We start from the raw sequence: 26,042 nt of genomic DNA, 5'->3' as shown, positions 1-26,042 counted from the left end.
ATATTTCCAGCACCTTGTTGAATCTGTACAATAAAGTTTTAAAGCACTTCTGAAGGCAAGAGTGGGTCCAAACCAGTACTAGAAAGCTATACCTAATAAAGTGTCCAGTCTGTGTGTATTTCACCGGGTAGAAGAGGCGGATCTTGAGTAGTTAGATTATGACCTCAATTTATCAGATCAGATGGGTCAGATTAACTCATTTTGGCTTGGAAAACGCCTGAAAACCATCATTAGGTACATGAAAACATTTTATGTCTGCCAAAGGTAAAGGACACACAGCCGTAACAGCTTTCTTCCTGTTGTAATAGCTTAGTAGTTGTAGAATTTCGTTTTTCCTTCGGCTGTCATACTGAATGCCGCCGCAGACAGCAGTGTGGCTGAAAAACGCAGAGGAGACAAAGCTCATGTCCCATTGATTCAGTGAATCGGATCACCTCGGGCCCATGTGTGCGACATGTGACCAGCAGTCAAATAAAGCTGTGGGCTGGTGAAACTTTGGTCAGGAACTTCGTAAAGAGAGGCTGCGCAGACGCTCAGTGAACGGTAAGATGCAGTCAGGCTTTCTGCAGTATATCCACACACGCTGGTTAACCGGTTTCTTTGTCCACGTGGTGGTGAGTAGCATTCCTGCCCCACTCTGCGCGGAACGGTTTAACGAGACGGAGTGATCGGAAAAGTTATCTTGGCTTGTAAAAAACTAATGTGGAATTGCAGTGTCAGACCTTTGGGTCTTGCTGTATTTTAATACGTCTAGGGAAGAAATCACACATTTCCCATTATGATGACCACCACCAACAGCAGCAGCAGTATATTACACAAGAGCTTGCTTTGTTGCGTAGTTTTGCGGGTTATTTCCCCCGCTTCTGTTTACAAACATGGCCGGTGTGGTCTAGCATGTCGCAGAATCTGAAAACAGCCCAAACTTTAAGTTCGGTGTGAGTCCATGTCTCAACTACCTGTCAGCAAGTTTAGAATGATGTTGAGACTTTTATTTTGAAATCCGACTCCTCGTTTTTAATTAATATGCGCTTGTGTGTTTTACTTAGATTGTACTGCTTTGTTCATGCATGCAGCGACTGTAACACTGTGTCCCCCTATACTGTACACTCTGAACAGGAACATGCCTCCTGCTCCAGCAGATGTTTTGGGCTCCAAGCCCCTGGATGGCGGTTGGGGCTGGATGGTTGTGATTGGGGCCCATATTTCCATTGGGTTTGCCTACTCCACACCCAAAGCCCTTTCCATTTTCTTTAAAGACATTCAAGAAGACTTGCAGGCTGGCTACAGTGAAATAGCATGGATTTCCTCTATTATGCTAGCTGCCATGTATGCAGGAGGTGAGTTGACTCTGTGTGTGCTTTATTGGTTAAACTGTTTCTAAGCTTTCCTATCCACATAGTTAGCATTACTGTATGCTTTATTTTTGTAGGGACTTTACCTTACAATATAGAGCGCCTTAAGGCAACTGTTGTTGTTATTTGGCGCTGTATAAATAAAACTGAATTGAATTTGAATAGTCTTCTGCAGTCTGTTTTTGTCAGCTGTGATGCTACATCAATAAACCACTTGGTTAGCATAAATATGATAATCTCAAACCCAGAGCTGCTTGGAATGCAGTGTAGTGTGGCCTCATACCTTTAGGCCATCACACCTTTTGTAGTCAGCACCTCTAAATCAGTACTCTTATCACTACTAGAGAACACATTTGTATTGGCTGGTAAATAATAGCCTGCAGGTTAACCAGACTGAGTTTTTTTTTGGTCTCTTGTTCTTTTGTGTTTTATTTAGTTGTCCTAGGGCTCTGACATACCACGTACACCCCATACTAGCACCGATCGTGGTCTGTTGATCAGACTTTCTCTACACCTTCTGTAAGAAGTTGCATCAAGCATTACTAAAGCACAGCTTCAAACCAGCCGACAGCAGACAGATCAGTATTTTGAGAAGTCTGCTCTGTGCATTTGTACTTGGCGATAAGCATCATAAACACAAAAATCCCAGTTTCATAAAGATCGTTTGTGTGGTGTCTGTGTCCGCTGCAAAGGCACGACTGTTGTGTATGGTTGTAATTTAGATTTAGAGAAATACAGTAACGAGTATAACTGGCTTCACATGAGCGACTGCACCCGCTGCCTAATAAAGTGAACGTTGCTTCCATGTAAGTCACCTGACCTAAATTTAAGTCTCTTCACTGAGGTCCAAAGGGAATTTATGGAAGTAAGCACCACTGCATGTGACATCTATTGTACATTTGGGTTTGTAGAAGTGAAGTCAGATGTCACAAATCAGACCCTACTTAGATATATTATATACTGTCTTCAAAATACTAACGTTGAGAATAAATAAAGGTAACAAAAACTGTATTCTCTACGATTTTGTGAAGACATAAATATTTTATTCACTGCTGAAAGAAAAAAGTAGAATCTTGAGTTTTTATTTAGTGTGATTTTCTTCTTGTCTTCTTCTTTTTTTTTCTTTTTTTTTTTAACCTGAGTTTGTTAGTATCTGCTTTCAAGGTTGCAGGACAGCACGCTATGTTACTCACCTGCACTCAACTCAGAGCGGCCTAACTAGTGAAATATTCCCCTCCAATGTGGCTCAGGCACAGGACTTTATCATATTGTCCTTGGCAAGGATTCAACAATGTCACCTAGCGGAGGAGAAGGAAAGAGGGGAATATATCAGAGGAAGGTTCAGCACAGTGGGGTCTGACACCAGGCCCCCATGGGAAAGACATGACAGCCTTTTCAGGAAACCTCTGACTCAACGAGTCACAATGATAAATTTATAATGGAAATGGATACGGTGGTAGAACAAGAGATGCCCTATTGTGACACGGCTACAGCGAAAACGATGATCTATCTTTGACCCTGCTCTGAACCTGTGTAACTGTATAAACAGCTGGGTGGATATTTGATTTCCCATACAGTGTTGTGCAGAAGTCTTGAGTCACCCTTCATTCCTTTATATTTTGCTAGAAAAATGGGACACAGGTGCAGCAATTTATTAAAACATGTCAAATCATACATGGAAATAGAGCATATATGGTAAAAAGAATAAATATTGTATCATTCTAACAAGCATGAATGTCAGTATTTGGTATGACCCCCTCTGTTCTTCACACAGCCTGATCTGTCTTAGGCACGCTTTCTTGATTTCTTTAAGTAGTCTTCAGGAATAGTTCTCCAGGCTTCTTGAAGCTGTTGTTTGGATCTTGGCTGCCTTTTGTTGTTTTCTGTCGAGAGTTTGTATTTTTATTTTTTTAAATTCAGGTATATTTTTACTGCATTGGAGGTGTGTTTTTGGATCATGATCTGAAAAATGAAGTTTTTGCCAATCAGACACTTTCCAGACGGCTTTGTGTGGTGGATCAAAATCTGTTAATGCTTTTCTGCATTTATTATTCCATCAGTTTTGACAAGATGCCCAACACAACTGGCTGATGTACAGCCCCAAACAATAACAGAGCCTCCACTGGTTGTAGACACTCATTGATCTGAACCAAAAGTTTCACATTTGGATGAATCACTCCATAAGACCTGTTGCCACTGATTTTAAGTCCAGTTCTTGTGTAACTGGGAATACCTCAGCCTTTTCTCCCTTCGGCCTCCCTTAAGAATGCTTTTTCCCTATTTCCCAAGGACACAACTTCTACTTGTCCAGTTTTCCTAGATTTCTTTTTGGACAAACTGCACCATGTTGAGATATGCAATGTCTTCAGCTAATGGCTCTTTAAGGATCACATTGCTAGTGCAAAAATGAAAGAAATTGGAACAAAAAGATTTAATCTATCACTGCTACCACCACTGAACTACACAGCTAAAAACAATTAAAGGAACAGCTTTTAATCAGAGTATAGCATCAGTTCAGTTAAACTGCTGGGATATTGATTAGGTAAGTAGCAGAGGGGGCTGTTAATCAGTTTCACCCACTTTGGTGTTAATGAAATTAACAACAGCTGCACTAGAGGGGCAACAATGAGACAACTGCTAAAACAGGATACTGCTAAAACTCAGTGATGCCCGGGTCCAGATCTGGGAGGAGATTATCCGCTGTCTCATTAGGAGCACACCCCAACGTTGTCACACATGCATACAGGGTAATGTGGGGACATACAACTGAGCATCATTGCTGCATTGTTTTTTTCCACTTTGATTTTTGGGGGGCAGGTTGATCACTTTTATTGCCTTCAAATGATGTGTGAACTTTTCATTCCTAACACTGTCCACATCAGAATACGTATCTTTTTTTCCCCATTGAGATCTGATGCGTTTTCAAAGCGTTCCTTTAATTTTTTTTTTTCGAGAAGCCTGTGTAGTTTGCAATAAGAATATAGAGGTTTTCATTATTCTGGAGAATGACTTGTGGTTCAATGTCACTCTTTCAGGCAAGGTTATGAATGAAGGAAAGAGTGACAGCATATAAAAGGCTTTTTAATTGCTGATTGATCACTGGGTGTAGTGTTTTACATTATCAGGGGAATGTTTAATGAGTTGCCAGGTTGCTTTGCTGTGGAGGTCTTCTGTCACCCTCTGTGATGTCCTTTTGCCCTTGGTTTAGATCAGGGATGCTCAACAGCTAATGTGCAAATAATAATGCTTTTCAGATAAAATGAACAGACATTAAAAAAAACATGAAACTCATCTTTTAAGTTATTTATTTTGTTTAATGAGCTATTCATTACAAAATTGTGTGGCAGAATTTAGCCCTATGATCACATGATGAATTTCACTGGTTTAGACCCATCAGTTTACCTTGAAGTAGTAGGTACCCGGATTACTAAAACTTTGGCGACATTAAGACGTAACATAATACAAGAATGTACTGCTCGTTCTCAGTGCTCATCTGTTTTTGCAGGACCGGTGAGCAGCATGTTGGTCAATCGTTTTGGGAGCCGACCAATTGTCATCATGGGTGGACTGATGTGTGGAGTGTCTATGGTAACCGCATCTTTTGGGAGCTCCATCGCTTATCTCTACTTCTGCATTGGCGTCATTGGAGGTACAGTACTTTTATTCCTAAGCAGTATGTGTTACTGCTGCTTGAACAGGTTTTACTTTTTGTGGTCTCACTTTGGGAATTCATAATTGATCACAGACTAAAACCAAGATATCATGCCATACTTGTTTACCATTCAGTTTGCATTCCCATCAATCCTGGTCCCAGTGGGATTGGGATGTTGGCAGTCTGCATCTTTTCACATCCCTTTTAGAATCTCTTGGTTCAGATCTGCTCCCCATAACTAGACTGCCATGCCTTTCCTGAAGGCCCTGGGCATCTGCCCCGGCTCCTAGGGTGCAGTTAGAGCACCGAGGGGACCAGGACCAGGACAGTAATTAAGACAGAACTGTCTCTGATCCCAGAGAGCATGATCTTCCATGGCCCTCTGTACTCTTCCGTAAGCTCCAATCAGGTTCGTCACATGGGGGCTCTCTGCCATCCTAAGAGGCTCATTACCCAGCCAAGGGCCCCTGTGAAGGATTAATAGGCACAGCGAGTGGCTGGGCCATGTGTGGTGCCTGGGGCATGTGTGGGCTCTACACTGTTCCCCTGTGCCTAGTGCACTGACACACAGGCATTAGGCAGTTTTGCCTAGAAGTCATGCAGACATATGCTTACACATACACAAACACCTGCACGTTAATAAAAAAGCACCCCACACACAGCGAAATACATCTCAGAATTATTCCTCCTCGTATACTCCTTCATTCACTCTCTCACTGGTGTTTGTGATGCTGAGAAGCTGGTGAGGTATGCTGTCCTTGTCACTGGAATAATGAATGCTTCTGATTGGTTGGAGCACCTGGCACCGTTCAAGCACAACACAAGATCACATGAACAGTTTCACGGTTTGTCTCTCTGCACACACCTCAGCTTTAACAATCTGTGTTGCTAAGATTGACTGCATTGGTTATACACACAGTGGACTTTTATTAAATACACCAACTCTTTGAATTTTGGGCTGAAGGAAGAACAACACTCGGTGTATAAATGCTCAATCAACAATCTCTTTAATCAATGCAATTGTCTTTATTCCATACAACACTTTGAGCATTACAAATGTGCGGACGGGAGATGTGCACAGGAGGGTGTCCGGCAAATCTCGACGTGTCTGACCGATTCTCACATTCTCAAAGCTTCGGCCCCCCTCCAAACTAAACATTCAGATTCTTTCTTTTTCTCAGTGAGCGTAAGTTATGACCTTGCCTTCCTGTGCAGTATGTTCTGTTCTTTCTAATCAGAAAAATAAGGCCATGATTCTCTGGAAAGAGTATTTCTTATAAATCAGCAGTATAATGCATCACAAAACAGTTTAATATCCCACACCTGTTTTTCTCAGAATAAACAATCAGTTACAATCAAACAATCAATCTGCTGGTCCCTCTCTAGTCTAAACAACAGTGTTTCAGTAACTTTCTACTAGAAGGTGGTCCCCTGTTATCTACTTTCTCCCAGGCAAGCGTGAGCGAGAGTCTACAGCATTCTATCCCCCAAGGACATGTAATCTAATGCCTTTATTTTCAGGGCTGTGTCCACTTAATACTACACTATATATGGCTATATATATGGCATTTTAGTTAATATAAAGCATAGAATTGAGGCACTTCAAATAATTTAATCTCAACACTTTCTAGGACATTTTGATGGTAGTACATATTTATAATTGAACTAAGAGCGTCATTTAAATAGTTTCTATAGTGCTTTTCACACACAAAATGATTACAAGATATATAGTTTGGATCTTGTCCATTTAGTCCGTATGTAATACAAGAAATTTTAAACAAATTCTAAAGTCAACTGGGAGCCAAATTAAAAATGATAAAGCAGGGTTAATGTGAGCTCATTTACTAGAATGTGTTAGTGTGGTTGCAGCATTTTGCATTGCTTGGAGGCGTTAAAGATGTTTTATCTAAGCCTGTAAATAAGGCAATACAATAATCCAGGTGTGACAGCACAAATGCATGGAAAATTCCTCTGTTACCATTTTTGGTACGTCATGATTTGGGGTTCCGTGATCATTTAAAACACACTGTTATGCATTAAAACGGGTACCAGGAACGTAGAAACTGTTTTGCATGTGGTGGCCACAGACCACAGGTTTGCCATAGCATCTCCAGACTCTTTCAGATCTGTCAGATGAGCTCTCAGCGAACCTGCCAGTTCTGATGTTCTCTGGCGAATGCCATTGGAGCTGCACGGTGCTGGTTATGAACACTTCATGGAATCTGTTTATGACACTTTGGTCAGAAACATGCACATGAGCTGCCAGCTGGAGGTCATTTTGCTGGGTCCTGTTCCTTCCCATACAAAGGAGCCGACACCACTCCTGCTGGGTTGGCACCCCTTTACAGCTCTGTCTCCTTGTGTAATGGCCTCCACACTCTTGAGACTGTGCTGGGAGACACAGCAAACCATTTTGAGAAGGTGATGTGCCATCCTGGAGGAGCTGGATTACAACTAAATGGTGCCATGTGGCTTTTTGGAGGTTGCCTTTCCAATGAAGACAACCTGTTGTCACTTTCACTTGCACCAAAACAAGTCTGGCAACAGCTTTAACATATGTTATTATACTGTGATGATTAAGTGTTCCTCTTAAGTTTTAGGGGACAGTGTCATAATTCGGTGACTTGTAGATGTCACATTTATTGGGATTGCAGTCAGTCTTTTTAATTTAAAGTCAAAATAATGTGAAATTCCTCATTAGAAAAGAAAAAATTGCTAAATTACACTTTTTATGTCCCCCTAAAAGCCTAATATAGTAAATCCCCATTTAAATGCATTAAAAAAACAACCAAACAACAAAAACTTTATGCATCGTAAGAATACCCTGACATTAGAGGGAGAAATTCTAAACACCGTAGCTATCTAACTGTAACTCTTCATCTTCTTCAAAATAAGGTCCAATTAGATTAAAAATTTCTGCATAGAAAGGCAAGTGAGTAAATGTATTACCCAGGCTCTCCAATTTATTTCTACTTGAATGGAGAAATTATTTCTGAAATAATTCCAGAGTCCTGTAATGAGATTTTAGATGGCAAAAGTGAAATGAGATGGAACCTTAATGAGCAGCCGGCAGATTTAGTCTTAATTTAATTAAGTACCCTTTGGAGCTCAGGTTCAGTAGGGTTTTTCTTCCTGAGGGTTTTTGGAATGTGACTGAGATGTTTTCAATCTTTCTACATGCAGGTTGTGGACTCGCCTTTAACCTGAATGCATCTCTCACCATCATCAGTAAATATTTTCTGGCCAGGCGTCCTTTAGCCAATGGACTTGCTATGGCTGGCAGTCCAGTGTTCCTTTGTTTCCTGGCTCCTCTTAACCAATATCTACTGGGCACATATGGCTGGAGAGGAAGCCTCCTTATCCTGGGGGGTCTGATGCTCAACTGTTGTGTTGCTGGAGCCCTCATGCGACCTGTTTGTAAGACACTCGCTTGTGCACCGCAGCAAAACGTGGATCGGCCAAATAAGTGCAAGACTAAGATAAAAGGAAGCTGTATGAAGAACACAAAGAAGTTTGTGGATCTGTCCTTTTTCAGGGACAGGGGCTTTGTCATTTACCTAATAGGAAATGTCATGTTCATCTTTGGAGCGTATGCACCCATTGTGTTCCTGTCTACCTATGCTGTTAGCCAAGGTGTTGAGAAGTACTCTGCGGCCTACCTGCTCTCCATTATGGGCTTTGTTGACATGTTTGTTCGACCCGGCACCGGCCTGGTAGCCAACAGCAAGTGGATCAGGCCTAGAATTCAGTACTTCTTCAGCTTTGCCATGGTTTTTAATGGAACGTGCCATTTGCTGTGCCCTCTGATGAGGAGCTATACCCTCCTGGTGGTCTACGCAGTATTTTTTGGTGTGGGGTTTGGGATGGTTTTCGCCCTGATATTTGAATGCCTCATGGATCTGATGGGAAATCAGCGCTTCCCCAGCGCCGTTGGACTTGTCACGATTGTGGAGTGCTTCCCCATGCTGCTGGGACCACCTGCTGCAGGTAACACATCCTTCATTCATACATAATCCTTTTTCTGTCTTTCTCTTACACAAGTACACATGTTTACTCTTAGATCACTTAAGATTGCTTTACGCTGCTTCTTTCTACAACTGAGGCAAAGAGCAAGGTAATATATACTTACAAACATGCAGAAACACTTGGGGAAAAGAGAAATTTCCACCATTACAGAGGAAATAACCGCTTTCAAGCGAGAGCAGCCTTGCAAACAATATTTGTTTGTTTATCTCTTTCATTCACAGGCTGTGCATTATGTTGCAGTAAAGCTTGGTAACAGTATCATTCCTGTAAGACAGAGCCGCATTATCACGGAGTATGGATGTTTTGTATTGTATGAGACGCCCACACAAAGATGCAGTTCGTCATGGTGATTTCCTGCTGGAAAGAAGCCATCTATCCTCATGGGCACAGGCTTTCATGACATAATGGAGCATCTGGGGCAAATCCAGGCTTCATTTAAAGATAAGAAAAAAAAAAAAGCTGCATTTTATTTACAGTCTGACTTTAACCACAGCTGGAAGAACATTTGCAATAGCAACAGGTTTGGTATAAAGAGCGTCTTAGTGAGGCACTCAGAAATACAGATGGGCAGTTTACCAGTAAGAAGCAAACTGTGTCTATATTGTGGAACAATTTCAGATTAATGTTTCTCAACATCAGATTGTGAAGACTTTGAATATCTTATCATTTACAGTACATACTATCATCAACAGATTCAGAGAATCTCTGTGCACATGAGACGAGTGTATAATGCCCATGATGCTCAGGCCGTCAATTAAAAGCGGGCACGATTCTATTGTGACAGCTTTTCACTGCAGTGCCAGAAATATATCTATAAACGCAGCCCACTGTAACATCCACAGATATTTCATTGTTGAGGCTTTACGAGGTAAAGTTAGGGTGGTATTGTTTGTATTGTGGTATTGTTGGTTTTCATTGCAGTTATAAAATCATGTTGCAAAACTGATGGGGAAAAAACAATGCCAAACTTTAAGACTGATTCACTTATGCATGAATCTACATCATAGTGTATAAACGTCACATTAGGAAGCACACAGTAAGGTTGGGCGATTGGACCCACCGCTCTTGTAAAAGCTTTTGATCGTTTTTACAAGAGCAATTTATTTATTTGCCCACAAGTAAGTTTGCTAATAATGTTGGTTGAAGCTAATAAAAGCAGTCAATGGAAAAAATAATAGCGCTGTTTTAGCAGCACCGTATTCCAGCTGCGAACAAACCCCCCCTCCTCAGAGTCACCCAAATGCAGCGATTCATTTACTTAAACTCATAATAGAAAGAAAGAACGGCAGTAGCCTATGTTCAGAAAAAACAAAAACATTTTATTTAAATAAAAAAAAACTAACAAACACAATGGTGGGGAGGGAAACAAAGAGAAACTGGATTCTTTTTTCCACTATAACCGTGTTTACAGGTCGGTCCAGTGTTTGTCTGTCTTACACACTCAACCAAACAACCAATACAAAATTAAACAAAAAGTAAGTTAAAAATCAAAATATCTCTTCAAGCGAACATTAAAAAAAACCCAAACCCTCAGACGTAAAATCTTTTGTGTGATTCAGTGCATCTCAAATAAATAAATGATTCAATAATCCAAAAAGTAGCTATATTAATACTGAAACAAACAAGAAAAGAAGGTAAAGTATTCCCTCCAAATGAAACTTACAAATAAATTTTAAATGCTTAAATCAGTTGGTGCGTGATTACATTCCCCCGCCCATCAAAAAGTCACCTGCTCGAATATATCGCCCGTCGTCATTTATTGGATTGACGAATGTCGGCTGGAAAATTTTTACATATGCCCCAACCTTAGCACACAGTACTACACTGACCACCTGTTCAGCATTTTGGCTCATTGTCCCTGTAAAACAAAAAGAAAAAAGCTACTAACATTACTATGAGATATAATGTAATAGCCATTTTAGCCTAGAGTTGATTTTGCAATATCAGTCAAAGTATTTCCTCCTTTTGTCAAAAAAAATGATGCTTTTTTTAAATCATTTATTCCACGACTCTTACTGCTTTTCTTAACAAGTCGAGGCAGACCTATTTTGTCCGATAAATTAGTTACCATCTCCTACATGTAACTTTTTTCTTAACTTGTGGCCATCTTTCTTCATGCATGTAAGGATAGACTACAATACTTGTGGGTGTACGCTCCCTAGTGTTTTCAGAAATTTGGTTTTGAAAGGTATTTATCATTTTTGGTGATGTCTGTCAATAACACATACTGTATTGCAGTGAGCAAGCCATCCTCTCTGTTGTTGCTCAACTTGTTCACCAGTGTTCATACAGGCCTAATGTCCTACATAAACAAGGTGAGGATGTACAGTAGTTTAGCTGAACATGACTTAATCAGCTGTGAATATCATCCTGCTGACAAACGCGTCCTTTGCCTCCAACCTGACTTTTAATGAGGTGAAAAGTTACAGGCCCCCCAGTTAGTCTAGAGCGACCGTGTTCCGAGGCGCTCATTTAATAGGGTAAATAAGTGCCTCCCTGCACGTCTAACAATCTCCTCCAGAGGGCTCAATCGTTATGTCTCCCCTATTCTGCTTGTTACTGCTCCCCCAAACCTTCGGGTCAATCCAATTAGGAGGAAGTGAGGTAAGCGGGTGTAATTACCCTTTTGCTTTGGGTGTTTAATGACGCTCAGTTCAAACTCTCGTCATTAAAGTCCTGTACCTGGGCCATAATTAAGCTGTGAATACATTAAAAAAGAGGTGACTATGCCAGATGGACTTAATTACTGCTTAGCCAATCAAGGGCTGTCTTAATGAGGGTGATGGTCATTGGAGTACAGGCACCAGATGAGTGCTATCAATCAGATAATACAGCCGGCATTGAGATGGTTGAAACTGATCCAAATGCAAAGTGACCCCCTCCTAGTATAGTACAGTACATTGCATTCAGTCACACAAACATTATTTTAACACAATCTTCCACTGCAAAGATGGCAGGTGGTATAGTTAAGGAGATCTGCTAAGGGAATCAGTTTAATTTCCTTATAGTTTAACATCATCTTTAATTGGTTTCAGAAGGAGACGGTAGCATGTTTGTACTAAATGTGCTTCCTAATATGTTTGACAAACATCAATTTTATAAAACTGGCCTGATGAATAAACACAGTCATCTTTACTAACTAGATGTTTAATAGTGGAAAGAGAAGGGAAGACTCTAGGAGCAAGAGAAAATAAACAGAAACTAATCCTGCTCAAAATACTTCAGCTTCTGAGGCGAGCTGCCAGGATTCCATACGGCTTTAAGGGGGATTGTAATGCAGTGAGGTGGACAGTCCTAGATGCCGACACTGAGAGAGATAGCGACATTCGCCTATCGATCCGTGTCTGGAGGGGAAAACGGGGGTCGGGGCGACTTGTGGACTTAGGGCTCAGAAAAGCCGCAGGCTGAAATCTGATCTAAACCACATTTGTCACTTTTCTGCAGACTTGAGCTGGATATTTATGGTTCTGAGAATATGCCTCTCTTCTGATTCGTTTTGGTAGCAGCCATCCAAATTGCATTTCCGGCAATTCAGGAGAGCCAAGAAGGGTGTAATGGCCCCGTCATTTCCGAGATGGCTCTTCTCAAATTGGCCTATGCTCACTCTCGCTCTCTTGCACGCACTCATAAGCAATATCTGAGTCTGATCTTCCTCTTCACCTTCAAACTTGCCGTCTAGACGCTATACTCTCACTGTGCTGTGTTTTCTTTGATTAATTTTAAATATTCTTTCTGGCCTCCTCCACACAGGGTTACTGGTAGACATCTTTGGCGACTACAAGTACCTTTTCCTCATGTGTGGCTCAGTCATCACGACTGGCGGGCTTTTTCTCTTCGTCATGAACATCTACAACTACCACATGCTGGAGAAAGAAAAGAGAGCTAAAGACCGAGAGCGTAACCAAACTAACATAGAGAACCAGGAGCAGATGAGCATCTCAGCGGCAGAGATGGAGCAGCCTGAAGCTGAGGAGACGGAGATGAGCGCAGCCCAGCAGGACCCAGAGAGCGCCGAAACAAAATGAAATGTGATTGCTTTATTTAGCGTGAATGCAGCGGGGTGATAGTTGTAGCTGTACAGGTTGATCTTAGCACAGATTGCTTTCTGCTTGCTCGCACTCATTTTTAACAGACTGATTTATTCGTTCAGTCAGTCTTTGACTTTTGATGAACTGTAAAGTCTTTCAACCAGCAGACAACACAGAGACTACAGCCATGCTAACAGGTTGTATAGCAACTTGAGCTAATTGCTAATATCGGCGCGCAAAGCTGCTTAACGTTGTTAAACGTGGAGATTTCTCACTGGTATAGATTTTTGACTATATTCACCATGTTAGCTTAGTGTGTTTCCTTTTTTTTAATTACTTTTGCTAATTAGCACAAGGTAGAGCTAAAGCTGATGGAAGTTTTGCTGTACAAGCCATACATACATACATGAACAACTTTGACCTGATTATGGCTCTTGATGAAGAATTGAAGATGGTTAACCAATTTTTTTTGAAAGTTTAAAAGTTTTTTCCTGTGCATGTGAGTTTGTGCAGCCTGTAAGTAAATATCAGTATTGGGTCAAGTTTTTTTTAAATGAGAAATGCATCTTGTTGGAGTACCTTTTGTGTTACCAAAAACAAAACCCTTTTTGCAATTCATTCTTGATCCTGCCAGTTATTTTGTTCTGAAGGCACAACTCTTATTATACATTAACCTTTTGATTTGTATTGATCTACCTCATTGCAAACCGATATGAGTGCCTTTTACTCTGTAAACAACAAAAAGCTGTTTGTTTTTCCACAGAGTAGGATGGGGAACTAAAACTAGAAGTTATTATTTCTGAGTTGACTCACTGGCACCTCTTTATCAGTGGACCTCGCCAGCAGCTGTGTTGTGAAGCTGTTGTGCTTTTTCACATTTCAAGCAGCGCTGTTTGTAGCTGAGAGACATTGTTTTCTCAGACACAGTCTGTGATTTCTTGTATTGTTGTTCTTTTTTCTGCACAATTGAAAAGTGATGCGAATATTTACTGTAAAAAATGTAAATTCTGGAATTTACAGTTTGTTGATCAGGTCTTGTTGTCAAAATGATATGATGCTACCCTGTGCATCAAGTTTGGTTGAACTCTTGATGGTTCAGGAGGGGTTTGTGGACAGACAGAGATTTCTGTTTTTTATAGTAAGTTACAGCAAATCTCATGTTTTTATTACTTTCCTCAGTATGCTTCAAGGTTACATGACACTTTCTAGAAAATGAGTAAATTATCCCACAGCACTAAGGCCACACAGAGGAAGAAAAACTGTGACAGTGATTCTTAAAATGAAATGAAATTGTATTTTCTGTCTTTTTATATAATGCGCTAGTAATGCAGATGTGTCTGGGATTTTCTTTTTTGTTTACTGGGTTAAAAAAAAAGTTACATTTGAGTAGTAATGGATGGAAAAGATGCCATGAATTGCAAATGTGGTATGTTACCCGTGACAACAAAGAAATAAAAGAGTACTGTGACAAAGTACAAAGCTAAGACCTTTAGCTATATGTCAAACTTTAGCTGCTCTAAACAGCTAAATATCAGTCATCTCTTTAACATTCATGGGGAAATTATGACCAGCATGTTTTACTAATTTACAGTCATCTGTCCACTCTGTCAGCTCTCTAGAGGTATGACATTTGTACAACTGCACCTGCCTGGACTCTGGAGCAATGTTGAATTGTGTACTTTCCTTTAAACGTGATGTTTTTCCATCGTTGTTTTCACCGTACTGAAAACACTGATATTTTGTTGTAGTATTGCACATGCAGTGATTACATTTTATAACTTCTACTTTCTGTATGTGAAATACCCTGTCTGCTGGTCCATATATTTCCATTTTTTTTTGGTTGGTCTTTGTAAAGTCTGTAAAGTTTAAACATACACTAACAAAGCCTGTTGTTGGAGTCTTAAACTGACTTTAATTCTGTAATCAACAGCACATGATGACACCTTTTTAACCTTTTTAACCGTTTGTCAGTATTTATTAATTTCAAGCTGAAACACAAACTAACGAGTGCCCCAAAATGATGCCATAATTTTGTGTTGACATTTAACAGTCACATTTATTTTATGGAGAAGATGGATTTGTATAAACTGTTAATCGATTTAATGCTATGTATTTGCTTTTCTTATTTGATTTCTTTATCTGAGTAACAATTTTAAGGTTTACTTTTCGAAACTGTTCTGATTCTTTTGAAATTTACACACCACATCTGACATGTTTTTAAGATGTGCGAATTGTACCAATAATGGTAGATGACACTATGTGGTTTATCTATGTAGATGATTATTTAGGTCTTCAAATGAGAAGGATGAATAGCCCTGTTTAATTTCCCTCCTCACTTTTTGCACTATCCAGCGTGCTTTTTTTGCATTTCACTTTCACCCGGCGATGCTCAAGAAATGCCATCAAATCAAGATGTAGCGTGCAGCTTTTTCAATGTTGGCGCCTGTGTCCAATTTTTCACGACAATTAGAAAACTGGGGAACAAGTTTGGAAATGTCAGCCGCTTAAGGGTGTGAGCGCCTAATGAACCAAAGCCCGGCTGTTCCAGGCTAGTGCTCCTGTGTGCGGCCTCACACGCATCAGCAAATCAGTGGGCCAATAAATTAGAAATGCACAGGCGAGTACAGATACACACGTGTTTGCTATCTCCTGTCCCTTTGCTGAGTATTATACAAGGTCTTTGGACATGACAAGGTGGAAAGGTACCCGAGAGACGAGGCTGCGGTTGCAGCGGCCAGGAATCCGTTTGTCATTATTATATTCACTCTCACCTCGTGCTCCCCTCTGGCCTCCTGACCCTCCTCTACAGGCTGCCCTTCTCATAATGTTTGTTCCTGTGGAGTTCCATAAATGTTGTCCTCCATGCCCAATGGTAAAAAAAAACAAGACTTCTGGATCTCCAGAGGGTCTTGGAGGTGGTCCAATGACTAGGCAATGCTGGGTGAAAAGTGCTGTGGAGCAAAAAATAAACAGCCGTGAATAAAATGGCTTGAGGGTAGTTTACACTTCTGCATTGCTGTTTAGTAATTTCACAGTTAATGCAATGTTATGTGATCATGATCTCAATAAACACGGGCTATGTCCTTACTAAAGGGTTCTTTTGGTGTTCTTTCTCCTTGCATCATGGGTTTTAGTGTCTTGCCCAGTAGATCTCTGTCTGCTGAGGTTACAGCAAAATGTAATATAATTGCAAAATAGCTGGAAACACTAAGTAGCATCTGTGGCTGTAAATGTAAACAGGAAGAGTAGTGCTAGTGTTAGAGTGCTTCTTCCTTATCTGTTTATGACGACTACAATTAGAATGCATCTGCTTGTTCTAAGTGTAACTGGCAGCTCTCAGTTACAGTAACTGTCAGTCGGTGTTAAAGAGGTAGCGAGCTCAGGAGTGTGTGAATCTAAGTGGGTATCACTCTTCATAAAGCATCCTACGTACGCCACGAAACGTTCTTAGACTGGCGCGTGGATGCTGACTGTCAGCCGTTCTCTTGACCTTTGGATCTGTGCAAATCAGATCCTAGTTGTTTACAATAGGGGGGGCTGACCTGATGAATCTAGTGGTCTTACACAAGCGAAAAGTTGGAGACGAGCAGGAAAGAAAGAATGTACTCCCGAAGGGCTCAAAGAGCACTGGCATCTATCAACAGAAGAAATTGAATGGGATGTTTCGGAGCAGCAGAGATTAGATAGACCCGGGGTTGTTGAGCAAGCAGAGGCACCCGATGTAATGGTTTCCTGGCTGCAGTGAGATCAAACTTATAGAAGGCAGCGAAGGAGGACAAGTGTGCACACACATAAATACACAGACACACTGCGAAGCCTACAGCGGCCTTTAGGGTTAAAGAAGAGATGTGGCGCATGGTTATTTGCTCAGGGACTGCACTGTATGGGATGAGAGAAGATGACACTGGAGAGGTGCTATTTTTACATTAGCCACATTTTCATTAGCGCATGCAGACGCTAGGTTTCTTGTGATTGATTTCAAAAGTTAATCAAATCAGAGAGCTTATAGATCAAGTTTAATCGAGTACAACTGGAAATACAGTGCTATGCAAAAGTCTTGAGCCACAGTTGAAAGTTCTCCAGGTCTCTAAAGGTTTTCTTTGGATATTAGCTTCTTTTCCACTTATTTTCAGTCCAGTTCCTGCATCTGACTATTTTTAGAGTAATGTTTTTTTTTAACCACTTTACACTAAATCATTCAAAGATAAAAAAAAAAAAGGCACCTAACACAAGGGTTGAGGCAGTGTTGTGCTGACACATACCAAAGAACACATTTTAAATTGCATCTTTAGGCACTTTGTTACGAGCAGTTTGCAACAAGAGGACATCATCTCTTGAATTAAATCTACAAAAACTGTCAAGGATAACATTCCCAGATTTTCAAAACTAGTATTTTTGCACCAACAATGTGATTCCCAAAGAGCTGTTAGCTGAAACATTATATTGGCATTGTGGACAAACTGAGCATGTGGAGGACAAAAGAAAAAATAGCAGGCCTACAGCAGATGAACAGCATCTGAAAATGATGTCAGCAAGAAATAAATACCAGAAAAAAATACCAGACACAGGAACTGAGAGATGCATCTGATCCTTGTGTTGATCCATTGACTGTCTGCTTAAGCCTCTTTGGAAATGATTTTATTAGAAGGGGAAACGGGGAAAAAAAGGCTGAGGTATACATCAGAAAATCAGTGGTCTGTTGGAGCGATGAAGCCAAATGTGAAAATTTGGTTCAAATTGCAGGAGGTCATTAGAGGTACAACTGTCAATGTTTTGGCTGTACTTCAGTCAGTGCTGTTGGATACATGAGCAAATATGAACAGAGAAAAGTAGAGTCAGATTTTATTCACGTTTCAACTGGAAAGTGTCTGATTGACAACTTCAGCTGCACAATACTGTATTATAACATACCGACGACAAACCTGGGTTTTCTTTCCTATGGTTCATATTCAGTATAAAAAAAATTAAGCGTACCTATTGGGTCCTGAAAGTACCACAGTTATTCATTAATTCATTCAGCTGATCCAAACAACGGTCTGATGGGGGCAATTTTCCCCTACGGCACATTTTGCTCTCTTCTATGTGACAGAGAACAGACATTCCCATTGTCTAGTTGTCACAAAAAAAATTGGGGGAAAGATGCAAAAGACAAATAGGGAAATGCAAGTCACAGGATAACTGGTGCAAAATAAAGAATGAACACGCCAGAAAAGGGTGAGAGAAGGTAAAAGAAGGGGCGTTTGCTACTTGGGGAAGTAAAGCAAACCCCTTTCCATCCATCATCCCTGTCTCTGTCCCGTCGACTGAGCAGGGGAGGTAATGAAAGTAATTTAATGTGTATCTATAATTAATATGCTCTCTTTGGGCGGTGTGGTTGGGCCGAACGGGTGATAGAGTGTGTTTATTATGCGTGTGAGGGAGCTGGAGTGACGGGGCACTGGGCCACTGACATGGTAATTCACTAGCCATCACTCCTGCAGCGCCGAGGTCAGATCGGTGCAGCTATATGTGGCACCACTGGCTCAAGCGTTCCCATAGGTCCATGTAGAAAGTGGGTTTTTGTTCTTTTCATCTCGTGTCTATTCCGTCTCTCTGAGAGCCTCCTGAAGAAAGGGGAGAAAGAAGGCAAAGCACGTAGCAGCGCCCCGGGCCAGTGTTCTCCCTCTATGTGTCCCTTTTTTCCATCCCTTTCTTACCCTCCATGTATTTCACTCACTTGCCTTCCAGTCCACAACTTCCCTCCTCTCCCTGCTCCCTGCTCGGTTAGTAAACCCCCTGTCTTCACGTCTTCATAGCTCCACCACTACTTCTTTATATCCCCTAAAATTTGCTCCCTTTCTAAGAAGACTCAGTGAATGCACTTCAGGAATTAATTCTTTGCTTGTCTTTTTTTTAAAAGGCAGACTGCTTTGCACAAACACAGTTCAAACTCGGCTGCCCTCAGTGCTGTCTCCTTTTGAAAGTGCCTGCTCTTTGAATACCACCCGTTTGAAGAGAATGCCCTCTGCATTTCTTTTACAGTCACTCAGGCATGCTCTCAGAATCTTTTTATTACACACATTAAACTTTTTGCAACCGCGCCTGCATACATACTCAGATTCGTACACTTATTACACCAAATTAAACACGCGTGCACACCTAGCGCATAGAATTCCATCCGTGTAATCTCTACAGACACTCTCTTTACTTTCAACTCCAAGTCCCTCATTTGATTTCTCTGCTTCTCTCTCAGACCGCACTTATATGCATGTCCTTACCTCGGCTACTGGCTATTCTCCAGTAAAGGTCTAATTCAGGTTAAACTGCTTACATGCAGCTTTTAAACCGTACAGCTGATTATTCCTGTTGCAAAGCAGTCATATGGCTGATTCTATTAAAAACAATCACTAAACTTTAGCTAGAACCATATCAAGGCATGCAGATATAATTTGGTTTACTGCTTGAAAACAGTAAGATGAAAGTAAGAAATTTATATCTTCACTAACATTGAATAAACAGTAATTCTCAAGTTCAGTATAACAAAATAGCTATGGATTGAGTGTACTGTGCACAAAGGTTGACTGCAATGAACAGCATCAGGTAAAGGTTTGAGATCTGATCACACAAAATACAAAGCTGTTAGAAATGCATTTTTCATGCTGCTATCACTGCAACCGATAATTTTCAAAGGTAAGTTAAGCTATTCATGTTTGAAATCATTTATAACCACAGTAGAATATGGTTAGAGTCTGCTGTCTAACATTCAAGCTCAGTCAGTAATGAGCAAAAATCCCTGCAGAGCCCACAGGTGGGCACTTCGGCAGTGGAGTGGCTGTAAGAGCAGGGAGTGTTGCAGAGCAGGGCAGCACCTCAAAGGGAGAGGGTGGAAGTTTTTTTGACTTCATTTCAACATTTTTCATTCTTTATGTTGAAAATTAAGGTTAATTACGTATAACTAAGGTTAGGGTTAAATAACATGTCACTATCTGTGATACAGCCTGATCTTTGCTGATGGATTGCAAAGATGGGATAGAACCCTATTTGGATGTCCACTGAACTCACCAAATGTTTTTTTTAACCCAATAAATGGTTAAATAGGCCACCAAAGTCTGAGGGTGTGTTTGGCATCTAATGCGAGGAGACTGAGGCATGTTATGTGCATGTGGAGCAGTGAAAATGGAGTGAAATGCCTTAACTAGCTTGCAGTCTTCAGACTCCAGATCATTCACCTCAGTTATTGGTTTGGTATAACTGTGTGGATATTCTGTACTTTACCTACTGCTATTCTCAGGCATCTGTTTAATATACAGTAGTTTAAGTCAATTCATTTGTATTTGGTGCCAGCTCACAACAACAGTCACCTTACGGCACTTAGTAAGGTAATATAAAGTGCACACTACAAAGAAACTCACAACCCCTATAAGCAAGCACTTGGCGACTTTGGGAAGGAAAAACTCCCTTTTAAGAGGAAGAAACCTCCAGAAGAACGAGGCTCAGGGAGGGGCAGCCATCTGCCATGACTAGTTGGGGGTGAGAGGAAAGAGGAAAGAGACAGAATAAAAGAAACATTATGGGAGAACCAGGGTTTAATAATTACTATTTATTAAATACAGTAGTCGTGTATAAAAACACAGCTAATAAAGTGATGAGTGAAGAAGAAGTGCTCAGTGCATCATGGGAATTACCCCAGCAGCCTGAGTCTATTGCAGTATAACTAAGGGAGGGTTCAGGGTCACCTGTTCCAGCCCTAATTATAAGCTTTATCAGACTGTTTTAGGCCTAATCTTAAAAGTATGTTTGTCTCCCAAATCCAAAGTGAGAGCTGGTTCCACAGGAGAGGGGCCTGAGAGCTGAAGGCTCTGCCTCCCAGTCATACTTTAGGAACTACAAGTAATCCAGCAGTCTGAGAGTGAAGTGCTCTGTTAGGATTATATGGTACTATGAGGTCTTTAATACATGATGGGCGCTGATTAATCAAGATGTGAGGAGAAGGATTATCAATTCAGTTCTGGATTTAGCACAGAGCCAAAGAATAGAAGGTAATGTGGGACAAAAAATGATCTCAGTCAGTACTCTCGCTGCATCAGTTGAAGGCTTGATTGTGCTCCTTTGCTGTGAATGTCCAAAAACAAACCAGATCAGATGTTGTAATAAACAAGAGGCTTTTAGTTTATTCTGTGTTTACGTTACAGGTAAAAACAAAAAGAAAAGAAAAAAAAAGCATGGTGTGGAAATTAGTGGGCCTGAGGCTTCGTGCCACAGGCGATTTAGAAAGCATTGACTCTAAAAAAAACAAAATAACATTTTATCATTAAATTGCCACTAAAAGCAATACAACATGAGGGGTTTTCTGGCTGCTATCATTGCTTTTTGAATAAATTAACTCTTTTCAGTGAGAAACTGTAAATGACTAATTTTAAGGGAAGAGAGGCTCAGCAACACGTCCGCAGACTAATTCCTCTCCGTCCCTCTGGCAACCTCAGGCAAGCAAATCGTGAAACCCTTTAGGGGATTGTGCACATAACTGCATTTGCATCCAGTATCTGCTACTTTTATAGCGCAACCATTTTGCTGTGCCCATTGTTTCCACATGGACACATTTTAACACAGCAACTGCACACTGAAGTTGTATCTTATAACCCTATTCAATGATTAAATGGTTTGGCATCTGTCCCGATTTCTTTAATCAGTTTATGGTTGCATAAAAAGCTTATTATAGATGAATCCTCGTGGCGGTCATGTCTGCATAAACGAATTATGAATGACTGACTCAAAATATGAGTATTTGCGCTACAGAGATTTGCCACTAACACACACACACACACACACACAAAAGTAGTTTCTCTGTTCGGTATAAGTAATGGCCTCAGCCTGGTGAGCCCTCTATAAACAGACATGCTGTCTGACACAAGATGCCGTGAGTGATAAGAGCACATCTGTCACGCAGTTTACTCTGCTGTGCGTTCGGAAAAGTGAACTTTTAGCATGTAAACGTTTCCCTTTGTTCTGCCTCCCCTACCGACTGTCCTTTCCCCCTTCTCCATGCTGCATGTGTTTAAGACTTTGTCAACAGATGTGAGGAGGGTCACTGGGTGTGTGGACTTTGCCAGCCGAGTGCCCGCATGTCTGATTTTAATGGGCAGCATATGGAGGCGGTGAGTGATGAGTGGGACTCGACCGGTGACAGGTGCTGAGTCGTCTGTTGCGCTGACCCTCGCACCACAATGGACCAAATCAGAGGACACCTTCATTCAGCGGGCTTGACCCTAGCAGACACACAAGACGCACACTAGCACACACAGACACACACCTGCGGATCTCTCCAACTATTACATTCATTTGCTGGCTGAATAGCATTAATAAAAGCTTTTGGGGATCCCTCAGTCCTTAGTGCGCATGTGGTATCCTCATGCTTGACTTTCATTGGTTATTACATGGTTCAAAACATTAAACATTCGGCTCCTTGTTTGATTCTGTTAGTTCTCATTTGTTTTGTCTGTCTCCTGTATGAAGCATGACTTGTCTCATTGTTTGTTTCCCTTTTTTGTCTTTGCATCAGGCCTGTGTTCCTGTTTCCATGTTTAGTTACTTCCTGTCTTATTTTGGTAGTCTCTTGTCTTGTCTGTTTTATGTTTAATTTTGCTTCCCCTGCCTCAGTAGTTAGATTCTGTTCAGCTGTGTTTCCCAGGTCTCCTCTTGGTTATTTCAACCCTCAGTTTGCTTGTGTTTTTTTTTTCCTGCTGCGTTCACGGTGTGTTCTGTATGACATTAGCAGTTTCCCAGATAGTAAGCTAGCAATAAAACATATCACTGTAACACAGACAGAGAGGGGCAGGCATGCAGTCAGATTTTGAGATTTGACCAAAACAAAGATGACCAGAGGGGAAAATCAGACAAGTCACAACAAGTTCTTACAGTACATCTAATGACTAAAGATGCAATGTTGTCAGGAATAAGCCTGAATGGCCAAATGAGACTGTGCAAATGAGTCCCTGGTTATCCAATTCAGGTAGACGTTGGTAGTCACATTTCCCCTCGGGCCTTGATGTTTGTGTTTCTATTTTTTTTCCCCATGCATTATAATATGTAGTGTCACCAGCACTAATTCACAAGAGCTCTGCTAAAGCTGCTGCTTTTTAATGTTATCAAAAAGATTTATAAAGTTTATCCTGAATTTTGTCCTCTTTTTTTAATATTTGAGCTGCATTCTTCGAGTCACCGTCTGTGAGATAAACATAATCTTGTGTACAGAGTAAGCTGCCTAAGAACATGCGCCGTTAAAAAGCTATTAAATAGCTTCACATTGTGCAAGCTGACAAAAACTGAAACACACCGCTGTTTACACATTATGCAATTTACATGAACAGATCATGGACAAATTGTTCTCAAATTGCCACCTTAAAAGTATTCACAGAGCTGCGGAAGCAAGTCTGCCAATATCTCTGCTCTGTGTAAAGCTTATTTTGTTTAGTAATTGAGGGTTGTTGTTTTTTTGTTGAGGTAATGACCTTGCAGCTTCCTGCCCTTCCTCTCCTTCCCCCTCTTTCCTGTGATTCAGAGATGGAGGAGATGCAGTTTGACGCAGGGCCCAGAAGATGCAGCTCGATTCTATGGCAACTGGCGCCTGCAATAAGGTTGCATAGGAGGTGTTTAATTAGTGGGCCACAGCCGTCCCCGCGGAGGAGCTTTTTATTTCCTCAATATGTCATAGAGCGCATCAGCTAGCAGCAAAACACACGCGGGTGCACAAGTACATGGAAACACACACACACAAAACATACCAGTGCTGCCCAGTGAGAGGACAGTGGTGCAGAAAAATATTGAATTTTGCGTGATGGAGAAAGCAATTGGAAAAAGAGTCACTGATGCAGAAGAAGCATGGGAAACGATAGAGGAGCTGAGCGAGGGTCAGCAAAATATCAAATAAGCCAGGATCAGCCCCAAAACTGGCAAGAGCAGGAAAAGGACAAACATAAAGTAGGAGAGCGAGAAAGGCGGTCACTGTGGCGGGGCGCCACGCTGCGTTGTCACACAGCAGAGACTTCATTTCTCTCATTACTAGCTTGCTGAGATTTTTTTTAGGTGCTTAGCCAGCTTATTGCTGGGTCACTTTGGCCAGCAGAAATGAGTGGCATCTGTTCGGTCCACGACTGCGTGTGCGCCCGCTAAGCCAGTTGGACAGATCACTTTACTGGGGTGGCTTGGGGTGCCAGGACCATTAACAGGCGCCAGCCCTGTGAATGGCTATGTGGCTGCGATGCGCATGCCAACACATCATTAGTCGAGGCAGAGGATGACTGTGAGACAGAAACACACACAGATTTTTTTTTTTTTAAATTCAGTGATTTCTGATAACTGTTTGCACAGAAGCTGCCTGCAGTTGAATAAACTCAGTATGCAGATGGTCAAATTGAACTCAGAGTGGGACATGAAAGTGTGTGTCTCCATGCTTGTTTGGATCTTTCATCTTTGCTTATGAGCACATATAAGCATCACAGGGGTTCATGGATGAATACCAGGCCACATGCTTTCACATCAGTGTACTTGCCTCCACTTTACGGCTTCTTTTTCCCTTTTTGTTTGTTATCCATGCTCTCCTCCCATATAGACCATCATCTCCACCCTGTCTCCTCTCCAAACATGCTCAAGCTGCTGTGAGTTTCAGGTGGCATCCTCAGTGCCGGTCTGAAAACCCACTGTGGCTCTTACAGAAGAACAGAGACCTGCTCGGGTTTCTCAGAGGCAAAACCTGCATGTTCTTCCTGAATATGGATGAGAGTGAAATGCTGACTGTCATTATAAGTGCTTCATTTTCTTTAACCATCATTTCTATATTTACTAAAAGTGTGGCTGTGTTATAAACTGGAATGCACTGTTACCTCTCACCCCCACTCCCCTGGGTGACCTTTCCCTGTTGCTGTGGCAGGCAGAGTGTTAAACTTGGGGGGTGGGAGGGTTGCATTGTGTGTGGCCTACACTGGAGCGAGTGATTGATTACATTTTTATAAGAGCAATGTAGAACCCGAGTCAGTAATTGGCCGCGTGCTTTGTGTTTTTCCTCATTATTTCTACTCCTCAGCGTGCTCGATCTCTGTTCCCTCTCACTCACACGCTGGATGATTTAAGAAAGCAATTTTAAAGCCACTGCCGGGGACTTCGAGCGACAAAGTGACACCGACAGGAGAGGTGCGTTAGCCAGGAGAGGTCAGTGTTGCTCCACTGATGGAATTAAGGGCCGGCTTTCTTCCTCTGTCCATCATCTTCTCTCTTCGGTGTCTCATTCAGATTACTCTTTCTCACATCGTCGTCCACTCCCCCCACCATTCATCTTTCTCTCCGGGTCATGCATTAGGAGAAGTGGGAGCATTGCGTGATTATCGCAGTATGGCATACATCTTCTCTCCCTATACTGCCCCCAAATGTGACACATAACCCCACTTTGCCCTCGCTGAACAACTGTGTGCCGTAATTGCATTTGACTCCACTTAATCTAATGTCTTTAGGAACAATGGAACATAAAAGACGTGCTTTAAATGAGGAAATCCAATGAGCATCCTGGGAGAGAAATTAATAGAGTTGTGTGTGTGCATGTGTGAGAGATACTAATGGTATATTGACACACACACACACACATGAAAGGAAAAGAGATTAAAATTCCAGCATCAAAGGATCCCTCCCATCCTATATTGATTAGTGAATGTGTTGTTGTCAACGTTTAGATTTGATTACCGCTGACACGCAGGGCTGAGGGCTGAAACACAAGGCTGGTAATGACCGCCAATGCCTCGTGCATATCAAATATGGCGCGAATCCTACCGGAGTAATTAATATCGCACCGTGGTTATGAATTTCCTGGCATAAACGACCAATCGGATTTGCATGGCTTGCACGGCAGTAATTAAGATGAAGCATCAGGGAAAACCGGTACGCGAATCTTTCGGCTAATTCTCCCCTCTGTGTTCCTTTCCCCTCTCCGAGGACTTCTTTAGTCACAGCTTTCTTAAA

General features: G+C 41.4%; 1 protein-coding gene across 2 annotated transcripts; it reads left to right on the top strand.

The window, feature by feature from the left end:
• Window positions 1-384: 384 nt before the first annotated feature.
• LOC308402461 (monocarboxylate transporter 2-like) lies at window positions 385-16,147 on the top strand. Of its 2 annotated transcripts, none has more exons than XM_080891341.1 (5): window positions 385-543; window positions 1,117-1,337; window positions 4,858-5,001; window positions 8,188-8,991; window positions 12,781-16,147. In XM_080891341.1, the coding sequence occupies exons 2-5, from the start codon at window positions 1,121-1,123 to the stop codon at window positions 13,053-13,055; spliced, it is 1,440 nt and encodes a 479-aa protein (XP_080747467.1). In that variant the 5' UTR covers window positions 385-543; window positions 1,117-1,120; the 3' UTR covers window positions 13,056-16,147. The 2 variants fall into 2 exon arrangements, with proteins under 2 accessions (XP_080747467.1, XP_080747468.1); XM_080891342.1 differs by having other exon boundaries at window positions 528-614.
• The last annotated feature ends 9,895 nt before the right edge of the window (window positions 16,148-26,042 follow it).

The sequence above is a fragment of the Rhamphochromis sp. 'chilingali' genome (assembly GCF_963969265.1).
Source record: "Rhamphochromis sp. 'chilingali' genome assembly, chromosome: 9".
Lineage (NCBI taxonomy): Eukaryota > Metazoa > Chordata > Actinopteri > Cichliformes > Cichlidae > Rhamphochromis > Rhamphochromis sp. 'chilingali'.
Note: the sequence above shows the minus strand (reverse complement) of the source record. Positions and strands in the feature narration are given on the sequence as shown.